The sequence below is a fragment of the Pseudopodoces humilis genome, chromosome 18 (genome assembly GCF_049639895.1).
Source record: "Pseudopodoces humilis isolate 2021_Gansu_Grassland_sample_001 chromosome 18, ASM4963989v1, whole genome shotgun sequence".
In the NCBI taxonomy this organism is placed as follows: domain Eukaryota; kingdom Metazoa; phylum Chordata; class Aves; order Passeriformes; family Paridae; genus Pseudopodoces; species Pseudopodoces humilis.
Genome location: NC_142217.1, coordinates 16,912,974 through 16,925,964, shown reverse-complemented (window position 1 = coordinate 16,925,964; position 12,991 = coordinate 16,912,974). Strand labels below are relative to the sequence as shown.

At 55.8% G+C, this 12,991-nt stretch overlaps 1 protein-coding gene across 1 annotated transcript in view; it reads left to right on the top strand.

Annotated features, from left to right (window-relative positions):
• PKD1 (polycystin 1, transient receptor potential channel interacting) overlaps nucleotides 1-12,991 on the top strand; it is a 78,809-nt gene that overhangs the window by 38,541 nt on the left and 27,277 nt on the right. The window contains exons 7-15 of the mRNA XM_005523215.2: nucleotides 1,436-1,650; nucleotides 2,516-2,628; nucleotides 2,710-2,836; nucleotides 3,692-3,969; nucleotides 4,499-5,224; nucleotides 6,236-6,367; nucleotides 7,769-7,944; nucleotides 8,329-8,462; nucleotides 9,010-12,632. Of these exons, the coding sequence (XP_005523272.2) occupies nucleotides 1,436-1,650; nucleotides 2,516-2,628; nucleotides 2,710-2,836; nucleotides 3,692-3,969; nucleotides 4,499-5,224; nucleotides 6,236-6,367; nucleotides 7,769-7,944; nucleotides 8,329-8,462; nucleotides 9,010-12,632 (5,524 nt within the window). The remainder of the gene's footprint in view (nucleotides 1-1,435; nucleotides 1,651-2,515; nucleotides 2,629-2,709; nucleotides 2,837-3,691; nucleotides 3,970-4,498; nucleotides 5,225-6,235; nucleotides 6,368-7,768; nucleotides 7,945-8,328; nucleotides 8,463-9,009; nucleotides 12,633-12,991) is intronic.

The window sequence follows — 12,991 nt, the reverse complement described above, 5'->3', positions numbered from 1 at the left end:
CCTGCTCTCCCTAATTCCCTGCCAGTGGTTCAGGAGCAGAACACAGCCCTTATTTATTTTTTAATCTCATTTGCAGTGAAAACTACTGATTCACGGAACAAGTTATTTTTGTCATCATTTTTCAGCGTGACCTCATGAATCATTTCATCTGGCGTGAGCCTGGGGGTGGAGAGGCACCAGTTAGCACCAGTTATCTCCCCAGTCTGCTTTGCAGAGCTGTGGTACCACCCTGGCAGCATGCTGGGGCAGGCTAGGGCATGGCAGGATTGATTTCCACCTGCGGGAGGGAGCGTGGAGAAGGAGCTGAGCGCTTGGAAGGGTGCAGGATGGAAATATGGGGAAGCTGATAGAAGTTAATGTGGAACAAATGCCTCCCTTTCTGCTGGGTGCGATTAGAAGCAGCTCTGCAGGCTGTTTGTGGCTGTGGGAGACCTCTCAGCACTTCCCACCAGGATCTCTGCTGGGATTCAGCCAGTTTCCAAATGGGGCAGGGACACTTCAGCTCCTAAAAGGAGCCTGGCAGTGTCCTGTGTGTGTGGGGTTCAGCTGCCTGCAGTGCTCCAGCCTCTGCTTGTCCCCCCTTTCCATGGTGGCTGAGGAGCTCATCATCTCCAGGAGCTGCATCCAGGAGAGCTCCCAGACCTGGCACTGCTGAGCTTTAATCCTGCACCGGTGCCAGTCCCACCTGTGGTGGAGAATTGACTGCTGGTAAATCCCACAGCTCTGCACAGGAAGAGCACAAGTTTTCTAAGGGATTCAGCTTTCCCAGACAGTTCTGTGTGACCAGATCCTTCCTCTTGGGTCATGACTCAAAGCAGGCTTGGCAGAGTCTGGGAGGGTCATTTGGTGACAGAGTGCTCTGCTCGGAGCAGGGTGAGGCTCAAGTCACCCTGCTGGTCACAGAATCATGGAATGATGGAATGGTTTGGGTTGGGAGGGGTCTTAAAACATCCAGTGCCACCCCTTGCCATGGGCAGGGACACCTTCCACTATCCCAGGAGCTCCCAGCCCTGTCCAACCTGGCCTGGGACACTGCCAGGGATCCAGGGGCAGCCCCAGCTGCTCTGGGCACCCTGTGCCAGGGCCTCTCACCCTGCCAGGCTCTTGGGACAGAGGTGGGAAGGCTGGAGGAGAGTGGTGCTGGGCTGGGCTGGGCTGGGCTGGGCTGGGCTGGGCTGGGCTGGGCTGGGCTGGGCTGGGCTGGGCTGGGCTGTGGAGGGGCTGTTCCTGAGGTTCTGGTGGTAGAGTGGCTACTGAAACCCTTCAGTAGTTAAAAGGCTCCATGAAATGCAGCCCATGACACCCCAATGGAGCTGTTGGTATTTTTAGAGAGAACCATAGATGGCAGCTCTCCCAGCTCTTTCTAATACTCATGATTTCCTGAAACCCCCCCTCCCCCTTCTTTTTCCTTTTTTTTTTTTTTTTTCTCTTGCAGGAGCCTCGATGTCTGGATTGGATTCAATGATTTTGCAAGCTCTGGAGCGCAGCAGAGAGGGGAAGGATTTAATCTGGAGAGCTGTCAGAACTGGCTGCCAGGAGAACCCCATCCCTCCAACGCTGACCACTGCGTGCGGATGGGCCCGACGGGCCAGTGCAACACGGACCTGTGCATGGCCAAGCACAGCTACGTCTGCGAGTACAAGCCACCAGGTGGGCTCTGCTTGCCCCTGCTGGCCCCCAGAGTGGCCAGTGTCCCCTCACTGCCATGGAAAAAGAAGGATGCATCACCACAAAATGAGTGTGACTTGCAGCAATATTCCCAAACCCAACTTCAGCCCAAAAGGAAGAGTTTGGCTTACGCCAGTCCTTGCCACGAGCAGGAGAGAGAGGAGCAAAGTTCTGAGGCAAAGCACTGGAAATGGCTTTTCCTTATCTGAGCAGTCTGTGCTGCTGCAGGTCGTGGTGCTGCCTCGGTGTCCTTCACTGTGTGTTTTAGGAGATGTTGGGGTTGCTCAGAAGTTGATTAGGTGAGGTGTGATGTGCTGTGCAGGCGGTTATGCAGCTTCCCAAATCTTCCACGGTGGTGTAGGAAGTAAGAAAGAGAAGGGACATGAAACAGGGGAGAAGATTGATGTAAGAAGGAGAAGCCATGGCCAGAGAGGGCTCTGGCCTGGTCAGAGGGGCAGCAGCAGCTGCCCAGTCCCCAGAAAGCCACCAGTGTTCGCCACTGCTGGAAACCAGCTGGTCGTGGCCACATATCCCAGGAAGTCCAGGGGCACAGGGAGGATGAGAAGGTGCACCTGGTGCTCAGAAATTCCAAGCAAATCATTAGTTGTTGGAAGGGAGAATTACTTACGTGGTTCCTAGAAGTCAAAACTGCTGAACGTTGCAAAAGAAAATGTTGTTTGTGCTGGATGAGAAAGAAATGAAGACACCTGTGAGGAGAAGGAAGGTGCAGGGTTATGCTGCTCTCCTGAGTGGTCCAAGCCCTGCTGCAGCTTCACAGGGTGGAGGGAACAGCCTCAAGCCCTGCTGAGTCTCATGGGCTTTGTTCCAACATTTCCTTTGCAAACAGGAGTTCTCCTAAACGCCGAAAACTTCTTTGAGGGAGACGCTGAGCTCGCCACACACGAGGCCGTGAGGAACGTGAGCGAGGCTGTGCCGGCAGATCCGTGGAAGGCTGAGGAGGTGAGGGGGGGTTTGCTCATCCTGCTGCTGCCCAGGGATCCCTGGGGACACGGGCAGCTGAGAGCCGTGCGTGTTCTGCAGGTGCTGGAGTTCCCGGAGCTGGCGTTCAGGCACGAGGGGTTTCTCGCTGCCCTGGAGTTTGTGACACAGGAGCTGCACCAGCCTGTCCAAGTGAGGTTCCAGGTGTACAGACTGCTGCATGGAGAAGGTGAGGCTTCTCCTCAGCACCTGTGGGATTGTTGGAGGTGACACCATCAAACTGTGGCCCCTCTGGCCCTCTGACCCTTAAAGGCTCAGAAATCTGGTTGTGTTTTTTGAGGAGATCAAAGTGCAGGATCCATAGCCTTGGGGAAGTGGTTGTCCTGGAGAAAATAATAGAGGGAGAAACCTCTCTCAATGCATGAGGAGAATGTGAGTGTGAGGACCATGTGGAGAAGCTCATTAATCTTCTGAGCTGTGCTTTTTACTTTGTGTAGACACATGTCAAATGGGAATGTGTTCTGGTCCATCTGGCCCCATGGGTTAACAAGGAAGAACATTTTCCCGAGCCCATTTCTTACTGATGGATGAGATAATCTAAAAAGCCTTTTATTCCTTGGACAACAGCTCAACAGTCACAGTTTTGGCAACAATTAATTCTACAGCAGAATGTTTGTTGTAGCCGTGGGGTTGGCTGGTTACAAAAGGATCTTTTTTGACACTGACAAGCTGATACTTTGACATGGAAACATTAACTTCAGAAAAGTTGCTTAATGTGTTTTCAATGTCAAGGCCAGCTCTTGCTTTCACTTGGACTCGCTTCTGCTGGAGCACGGATCCTTTCAGGGTGCAAATTGGTTCGTTCTCCCTGGAAAAGAGACAACTTTGGGCTTAATGATCTCGGTGGATTTTTCCAGTAAAACAGGACATTTATGTAGCAGTAGGATGTGCTGCTGTTGCAGCTTTTACTAAGAGTGGAGCTATCATCAGAATGGGAAAAACTGGTGAATTTGGAGCAGAGAAGTGCCCTAGCAGTGTTGTTGCTCAGCGTGGAGATCACTGATTTCTCTTTCACTTCTTCCAGACTACCAGGAGGAAAACAACGCTACAGAACCGTTCCCCAGCGCTCAGGATGACGGGAACTGGACACTGCTGGAATGTCCTCCTGGTTTCCAGTGGTGCCCTTTGACGAATTTGTGCTCATCCCAAAACGACTGCTGCAATGGGACCGAGTGTGCCAACAGTTCCTTTGGCAGCAGCCCTGCCCCCGGGTCTCTGCAGCTCAATGACAGCCAGCCCAGCTATGAACTCCTCAAGGAGTTCCTCTTCACGGTACCAGCTGGCCCCTCTTCCCAGTATCAGGTCAGTGTTTGCTGCTCTGACCAGTGGGTGGGTGGGGCAGTGTTCTCCTGAGGGCTTTGGGTGAGTTTGGGGTGTTCCCATGTGGCAGATGGAGCCACTGAAGTCCATTGGGATGAAAGGATGTGCCCAGTGTCACACAGGCCATGGGCTCCCTGCAGTCCTCCGAGCCTGGGATAGTGGAAGGTGTCCCTGCCCATGGCAGGGGGTGGAACAAGGTGGGCTTTAAGGTCCCTTCCCACCCAGACCATTCTGTGTTTCCATGAAAAGGCCGTGCAGATTCCATGGGCTATTCCCGTGGCATTAACACGGTGGAGATGGAGCATAAAGCTGATTTCTCTGCTGGCACATTGGATTCAGAGAGGCCAAGGAGGGTGCAGTGCTGAAAGGTCTCCCCGTGCTGTGTTGGGATCTGCACCTTCTCTGTTGATTCCCACCTGGCAGGAAATCCAGCATTTTGTCCAGGCAGGAGTTGGGTGCTGACCGCTCTTAACGTGAGGCATTAATCCAAAACCATCTCCTGTCTCTGCAGGTGACGTTCAGCAAAGAAAACATCTTTGTCAGGGCTGGGGATGTTTTCAGCATCCAGCACAACGCGGCCTCGGGCTCGTTCCTCCGGTGCCACCCCGGTGCCACCTCCCTGGACAAAAGGAACCGGTCTGAGTGGGCACAGGGCCTGTCCCCCAGCTCCGTGGGTCCCCCCAGGACAAACAGCAGCGTGTGCTCGCTCCGGGTGCGCTACACCGAGGAGCAGCTGGTGCCAGTGCTCAGCCCCCACAACGCGGGGCTGGAGCAGCCGGGGCGCTACACGGTCCGAGCCGCCGTGGACAACGGCTTCTTCAGCGCCAACCTGTCCTGCAGCTTCCAGCTGACCTCCCGGGTGTCCGGCCTGCGCGTCCTCCACCCCGCCCCGCAGGGCTCCAGGGTGTACCTGCCCACCAACCACACCACGCTGCTGCTCAAGCTCTCCTCGGGGCTCAACGCCACCGCCAGCCGGCTGGGGGACAACCGCACCGTGCCCTTCGTGGCCACCTGCCCGGCTGCCCTGGCCCCGCTGTGTGGCAGGGAGACCAATGACACCTGGTTTGCTGTGGTGCAGCTGGGCAGCCTCGGGGAGGGCGTCAGCACCCACGTGCTGCTTGCAGAGAACTCGGTGAGCTCCCAGAACATCACGGTCACGGTGAAGGTGGAGGAGCCCATCCGCGGGCTGAGGGCCACCCCCGACCCCGAGAGCAGAGTCCTGCTGAACACACGGGTGGTGAGTGCCTGCCGCTGCTCTGAAGCCGTCCCTCGTGGGTTTAGCTGTAGCTGTCAGGGTGTGGTTGGCTCGGGGAGCGGGGCAGGGGAGCGCTGCTTGCTGCTCAGCTGCCAGGCCGTGCTGCCCGCGCCGCTGCAGGCACAGCATGCGGCACCTGCACTGGTGCTCTCCGGCAGGAAGGCAGCTCAGCTGCTCATCCCTCTGGACCCCTGAGGGAAGGCAGTGCCTCCTGCGAGGGAGCACTGCCTGTCCAGGTCCCCAGACACCGGAGGTGTTAGGAAGGGCCGCTATTTACCTTGTTTTGCCTTGCCCAGGTAGTTGTTCCTTGAGGTGTTTAGATTTGCTCTGCTAAATCCTTGTATCAGCTGGCTGAAGCTGTAGAGATGTTTGACCCCTCCAAGTCTTGGAGTTTCTCTGGTGTTTGCAGTCTTGTTTTGTCCAGTCCCCCATGCCCAGAGCTACAGCCCTGGGAAGCTGCTCAGTAACTGCCCCAAATGCTCTGTACAAGCTCTGGCTGCTTCTGGCAGATCCTGTGCCTGCACCTCTCACCCTTCCTGCTGCCACAGGCTGCTCAGGAGGCACTGCTGGCGTGAGGAGAGACCTGCTCTGTCCAACCCCTTCAGTCTTTGGGTCAGGCACCATTCCTGGACGAGGGTCAGAGGCTCAGCTTACAGGTGCAGCTAAAGCCAGGCTGTTCCTGCAAAGATTTCAGAAGTTTTTTTTAGTCAGCAAGAAGGACCTGATCACACGAGCAGAGTGCTGGGCTGTGGGAGCAGGGAGTGTGGGGTCTGCTCCCAGCTCTGCTGGGGATTTATGGGGTCAGGGTCTGCATTTCTACATCAGCAGCAGAGCCACAGATGATCTGTCACCTCTGTGCTGTGCTCTGAGGGCACTGCAGGTGTGGGAGCCTCCTGGTCTGGCTCTGCTCCCTCTCCAGTTCAGCTGGAGATCTGGGAAGTGCTGGGCATGCTTTTCTCTTGCACTAGTGTGAAATGTTCTCATGCCTTTCAGAGCTACATCCCTGTGATGGAGGCTGGGTCAGATGTGACTTTCCGATGGACTGTAGATGATAAGCCATCTTTCACTTTTTACAATGTTGTCTTCAACGTTATCTACCAAAGCCCAGCTGTGTACAAGCTTTCGGTAAGCCAAGGCCTTTCCCATGACACCATCTCACCCCTGGGTTTCCATCTCATCCCACAAACTCCTCAGGAAAAGCAGCAGGGAGAGAAGGCAGAGTTAAGTTGAGGTTTTCACTGTGCTCGTCTGCTATTTCTCACTGAGCTGCTCTTGCAAATGCAAATAGTTTCTTCTACTTTTATATTACTGTTCCTCCTCTTTGTTTTCTCCTCTTTTCTCCAAGTTCCCCTTTCTGTTCATGGAGTGTCTGTGCATCCCCCTCCTCCCCAGCAGGAATTAGCAGGGAGCCCCTGCTCTGGCAGGCAGGAAATCTGGATTCAGAACCTGGCAGAGGCAGGATGCATCGTAAGACTTCCATAGGCAGGACAAAGCTTCTCCCACGAGCTCCTGTGTTCTCTGTGCTGTTCTCTGGTACAGCCTGGAGCGCTGGGTTTGCCATGGCCCCTGAAGGATGGAGCAGGATCTGGGCCAAGGGAGCTGTCTGTTGTGGAACAGGAGTTGATCTCTGGCCAGAACATCTTTGTGTGTCGTGCCCTGCAGAGTCTGCTCTGGTCCAAGGTGCTGGATCTGCTCTCAGGGTGACTCTTGGCCTCCTGAGCAGACCCAGCTCAGCCCCCAGGCCACGCTCTCACTAATTTGCTTGGTGCAGCACTAATTTGCTGGGTGCAGCACTAATTTGCTGGGTGCAGCACTGTGCTGAGGGCCTGGGCTGCTTTCACTTGCAGAGCTGCCAAGGTGCCGTTAGCCTGGGGGGCTCTGGCTTCAGTGCAGCACATCCACAGAAGCCCAGACACGAGCTGGGGTAGGAGGTCTGTTCCAGTGGGTTTGAAGGACCCCTCTGCCAGCAGCTCAGCTCTCCTGCAGGTGAGAAGGTGAAGGATGCTCTGTCAGTGTTAAATGCCTAGAAAAACGTGAGGATTCTGCTCCACTTCTCTCATGTCTCTTCAGTCTCTCGCGTTCCTTTCCCTCCTCTGCCCAGCCTTGCTCTCCCTCTCTGTGCCCACCACGCCGGGATCCTGGAGCTGCACTTGGTTTTGTGAGCCTCTCCCATCCCTGCTCTGTGCTTGAAGCCACTTTTCTGCCAGTTTCCTGGGGAAATTGGATGGTTCTTGTCCCCTTGGTGGCAGCAGGTGCCTGTGTTCAGCAGCTGGAGCTGCAGGGCACGTCAGAGCAGGCAAAGGGGCAGCTGGCAAGTTCAGAGCCTCAGGATGAGAAGCTCCTCTCCTTGTCCTCTTGCTGTAGCACCAGCCCTTCCTTGGACTGGCTGTAGTGGTGAACATGTGGCCACTCTCTCTGCCCTGATCTGCTCCCCTGCCTGGTGGTGCTTCTGCAGTCCAGCAAAGCCCCACTCCAAGGGCAGCAAGGCGACCCCAGACCCATTCTTTGTCTCACTGTCCTTCCCAGCTCACCGCCTCCAACCACGTCAGCAACTTCACAGTCAACTACAACGTGACGGTGGAGATGATGAACAGGATGAGGAACCTGAGTGTGGCAGGTGCCCTGCAAGTGCTGCCCCAGAACAGCAGCGTGGAGTTCAGCGCCAGGGTTCTCGTGGACTCGGCTGTGGAGGCTCTGTTCCTGTGAGTCCTTTGCTGCTTGCCCAAACTTAGGATCTTTCTGTGCGTGTCTGACCTTGTCTTCACAGTTTTTCCTTCCAGGGCCAGCTGGTCCATCTCAGCTGCTGTTTAGTTAATGTGAAACCCCTGTGAGTGGGGGGTCAGTCACACCTGTAATTCAGGCTGAAATCCCTGTCCTTTAAAGTTACAGCACTGCTTTAATTTGGATTCTTCCTCTTCTTACCAGTGCTGTGCTCCTCTCAGCACAGCTGCTGCTTTGATACTTGGCATTCTGCTTCTCCTTTTTTTGGAGAACCCAGCCCTGACCTGAAAGACAAGCCAAGATTCCTCTGGGATTTCTGTGGTTCTCCTGTTGTGCAGTGTAACATGGTTTGCCTGTTTCTCCAGGTGGGATTTTGGAGATGGTGTCCAGGAGACATACCTGTTCAAACCTCCCTACAACAAGTCTTTCCTTGTTCCTGATCCCAATGTGCACGAGGTTGTCATTGAGCACAATGTTTCACACATCTACCAAGACCCAGGTACGCTCAACAAGGTTCTCTGGGGAGGAAGGGGCTCAGGCATTTTTGGTATGAGGAGTGTACAAGGCACCTTCCAAAAAAACCAGAGCTTGGAAATCATTGCCTGATTCCTGAGCAAACAGCTGGAGTGACTGGAAATCTCCAGCAGTTGCCATCCTCTCTAACTCTGTTTCCCAGGGAAGTTTGGCCACGCTGTAAGAAGCAGGTCCACCACTCTCAGCCAGTTTTTGGGCAGTCTCAGCAGAAGGACGAGGGGCAGGCGAGCACTGGGCTGGTGGGAGGGGTGGGCAGCAGGAAGGGACTGTTCTGTGGGTGAGGAGGAAGAAAATCTTTTCTCTCTACCTGTTGGACTGGCTCCTTTCTTGGTGTTTGGTCTCCATACACACGACCTGGTGTAATTCCTGGAGCAGGCCAGCCCTGAGTGTGCACAGCACAGGAGCAGAGTGTCCCCTGCAGCCCCTGTCACAGCCCCACCCCACCACAGCACTGAGAAGCTGTTGACAGGCGTGTCCTCACCCTGCCCTTGTTCTGCTCTCTCCCGATGCAGGAGAATATGCCCTGATGGTTGTTGTGTCCAACCAGTACGAGAACCTCACCCACCTGAGCCCAGTTCACGTTCACAGTTACCTGACTGACGTGAAGGTGGAGGCAGAGGAGGATGTTTTGGTCGTGGGCCGGCCGGTCACCTTCCGAGCCACTGCCCTGCCCTCCCCGTACGGCGTCGTGTTCACCTGGGACTTAGGGGACGGCTCCTCCCTGCTCACAGAGATCCAGCCCACAGCCACCTACAGCTACCCCCACAGAGGGGTGTACAACGTCACCGTGACAGCAAACAACACCGTGAGCAGCGTGGAGACCGTGGAGTCCTACCAGGTGTTCGAGGAGATCACAGGGCTCCGCGTTTCCGCGGACGAGGCCGCAGAGCAGGGAGCGCCCGTCACCATCAACGCGTCCGTGCAGACTGGGGACAGCATCGCCTGGACATTCGACATGGGGGACGGGACGGTGCTGAGGAGCCAGGTGCCAGTGGTGGAACACGTGTACATAAAGGACATCAACTGCACCGTGAACGTGACAGCTGTGAATCCTGTCAACTCTGTCTCCCAGGCGGTTCCTGTGCGGATATTTGTCCTGGAAGTACTTAAAATAGAGCCTGCTTCTTGCATCCTGGAGCACCCAGACGTGCAGCTCACCGCCTACGTGACGGGGAATCCTGAGGAGTACATCTTTGACTGGACTTTTGGAGATGGCTCATCCAATGTCACCATCAGCGGGGACCCTGTGGTGATGCACAACTTCACCCGGAGCGGGACATTCCTGCTCTCCCTGACGGTCTCCAGCAGCTTTAACAAGGCTCATTATTTCACCAGTGTCTGTGTGGAGCCAGAGATCCTCAACGTCACCCTCCTCCCTTCCAAACGCTTTGTGAGGCTCGGGGAAGAGACCTCCTTCCAGGTCAGTGCCGTGCCTCCCTACCAGTACCGCTACCGCTGGGACTTCGGCAACAACGAGTCCACCAGGTCGAGTGGGACTGAGGTGACCTACACCTACAAACACACCGGGGTCTTCCTGGTCACAGTGACCGTCTCCAACAACGTCTCCTTCAACAACGACACGGCGTTTGTGGAGGTCCAGGAGCCAGTTGGGGTAGCCAAGATTGAGTATAACGGGACAGATGTTCTGGAGCTGAACCAGATCTACCTGTTCTCTGCCAGCATGAATGGAACCAAAGTGAGTTACTGCTGGGACTTTGGGGATGGCACTGTCCAGCCTGGGCAAGCGGCCACCCATTCCTACAACAGCACAGGCCACTACAGCATTACCGTGATGGGGCAGAACGATGTGAGCTCCAACGAGACCACCATCGACATCACCGTGAAGCGGCGGCTCCTGGGCCTGACGGTCAATGCCAGCAGGACGGTGGTGCCGTTGAATGGCTCGGTGAGCTTTGTGGCCACCCTGGTGGCTGGCACCGCCATCCGCTACTCGTGGATCCTCTGCGATCGCTGCACTCCCATCCAGGGCTCCTCCACCATTTCCTACACCTTCCGCTCCGTGGGCACCTTCAACGTCATCGTGACGGCCGAGAACAAGATCAGCTCGCTGCAGGACAGCATCTACGTCTACGTGCTGGAGCAGATTGAGGGCCTGCAGGTGGCCAGCACTGACCTGGTGGAGGACATGTATTTCCCAACCAACAAAACACTCCATTTGCAGGCCGTGGTGAGAGAGGGCACAAACATCTCCTATGGCTGGGTGGTCCAGCGAGACGGCAATGCTGTGCAGACCTTCACTGGGAAAACCTTCCCCTTGAGCATCCTGGAAGCTGGGAACTACACTGTCTACCTGAAGGCCACCAACATGCTGGGCTGTGCCACTGCTAACAGGACACTGGAGTTCATTGAAAGCCTCGGTGTCCTAAAGCCCTACGCCTTCCCCAACCCAGCTGCTATTAACGCCTCTGTGAACATAAGTGCCACCATAACCGGTGGCACCGGCGTCACGTACGTGTGGTACCTGGAGGATGGCTCCTCTCCTGTCACCTCTGAACCCTTTATTATACACTCCTTCCAAAGCCCTGGGATGATTGAGGTCATCGTTGGAGCAGAAAACAAGCTGAATTCAACCAATGCCACTGTTTCTGTCTGTGTGGAGGAGGTCATCGAGGGGCTGAGTATAGGGACAGCAGAGCTGGACTGTAGGTACGTCTCCTCAGGCTCCACGGTGGTCTTTGAGGGGGAGCTGCAGAGGGGGACTGAAGTGACCTGGCTGTGGGAGGTGCCAAATGGCACACTGAGCGGCCAGTCCGTGGCAGTCACGTTCCCCACGGCAGGGTTGTACACGGTCCATCTGAACGCGTCCAACGACATCAGCTGGGCTCTGGCCAGCAGGAACATCTCGGTGCTGGACAGGATTCAAGGTCTGGAAGTTGTCGCCAGCAAGAAGGTGGTGGAGCCGGGGGAGCAGGTCACCTTTGAGATCAGGATGGTGTCGGGTACCTCTGTGAGTTACCTGGTGAGCATTAGTGGGGACTACTCGGTGGTGCTCAACAGCTCCAGGTACACCCATGAGTTCACCAAGAGCGGCGATTATCTGGTGACCGTGACCGTGCAGAACCAGATCAGCATCGCCCACGCCCAGGTGCTCATCTCTGTGCTGGAGCCCATCCAGGAGGTCAGGCTCCTCAACTGCTGCGAGGAGGGCATTGCCACGGGCACGGAGAAGAGCTTCAGTGCCCGCGTGGGCAGCGGTTCCCGCGTGTCCTTCTCCTGGCAGTTCTGCCTGTGGAAAGAGCGAGGCAGGTCCGTGGTTGCTGCGTCAGGAGAGAGAGTTTCGTACGCTCCAGAAGCTGCAGGGCTGCTGGAGATCCACCTCACTGCCTTCAATGACTTGGGAAGTGTCAACATCACCAGAACCATCCGGGTGCAGGATCCCATAGTCCAGGTGTCCCTCAGTGCCACCAATGCCTTCGTCAACAGGACAGCGCTGTTTGAAGCCGCGGTGGTGCCCAGCAGCAGGAGCGTTGAGTTCTTGTGGAGCTTTGGGGATGGCTCTTCCACTCAAACCACCAGGGTTGCAGTGGCCAACTATTCTTACCTGAGCCCCGGGGATTACCTGGTGGAGGTGAATGCCACCAATCTCATCAGCTTCTTCATAGCCCAGCTCACTGTCACCGTCAAAGTCCTGGAGTGCGAGGAGCCCGAGGTGGAGCTGGCCCTGCCACCCCAGGTGGTTATGAAGAGATCCCAGAGGAACTACCTGGAGGCACAGATTGACCTCCGAGGGTGCATCAAGTACCAGACAGAGCACCTGTGGGAGATCTACCGAGCACCCAGCTGCATGAACTTGGATGACTCCAGCAGGATCCGGCTGCCGAACGTCGACGTGAACAGGCCCCAGCTGGTTATCCCGAAGCTCGGCCTGGAGGTTGGGAACTATTGTTTCATGTTTATTGTCTCCTTTGGAGACACCCCGCTGTCCAAAAGCATCTTTGCCAATGTGACTGTGATCCCGAGCAAGCTGGTCCCAATCATCGATGGGGGGTCGTACCGTGTATGGTCCAACACTCAGGACTTGGTCTTGGATGGGGAGAAATCCTACGACCCCAACTTGGATGATGGGGAACAGACCCCGTTGTTGTACGAGTGGTCCTGCACATCCTCCTCCAAGGTAAGAGCAGCCTTGCACAGCCAGAGTGGCCATTTGGGAGCTGCACCTCCACCACAAACACGTCCGGGGTGAAACGGTGTCGAGGGAAGCTTTTGTGAGCATCTTTAACAGAGCTGCTCTGGAAGGAGGCTTGCAGAGGTTCAGTTCCCAGCTCAGGATGGTGGTACAGAACGTGGTGTGAGGTGTGCTGCAGTGTCCCTGGGCTGGCTGTGGGAGGGAGGCATTGGCATTGCTGCTGCCCTGGCACGTGGCCTCTGGTTCCTGGTGTCAGGGTTCTGTCCCTCTCCCATTGACAGTTAAATGTCTCCAGTGCCATCAGGGGACAAAGTTAGACTTTGGAGAGGTCAAGTGATCGCAGC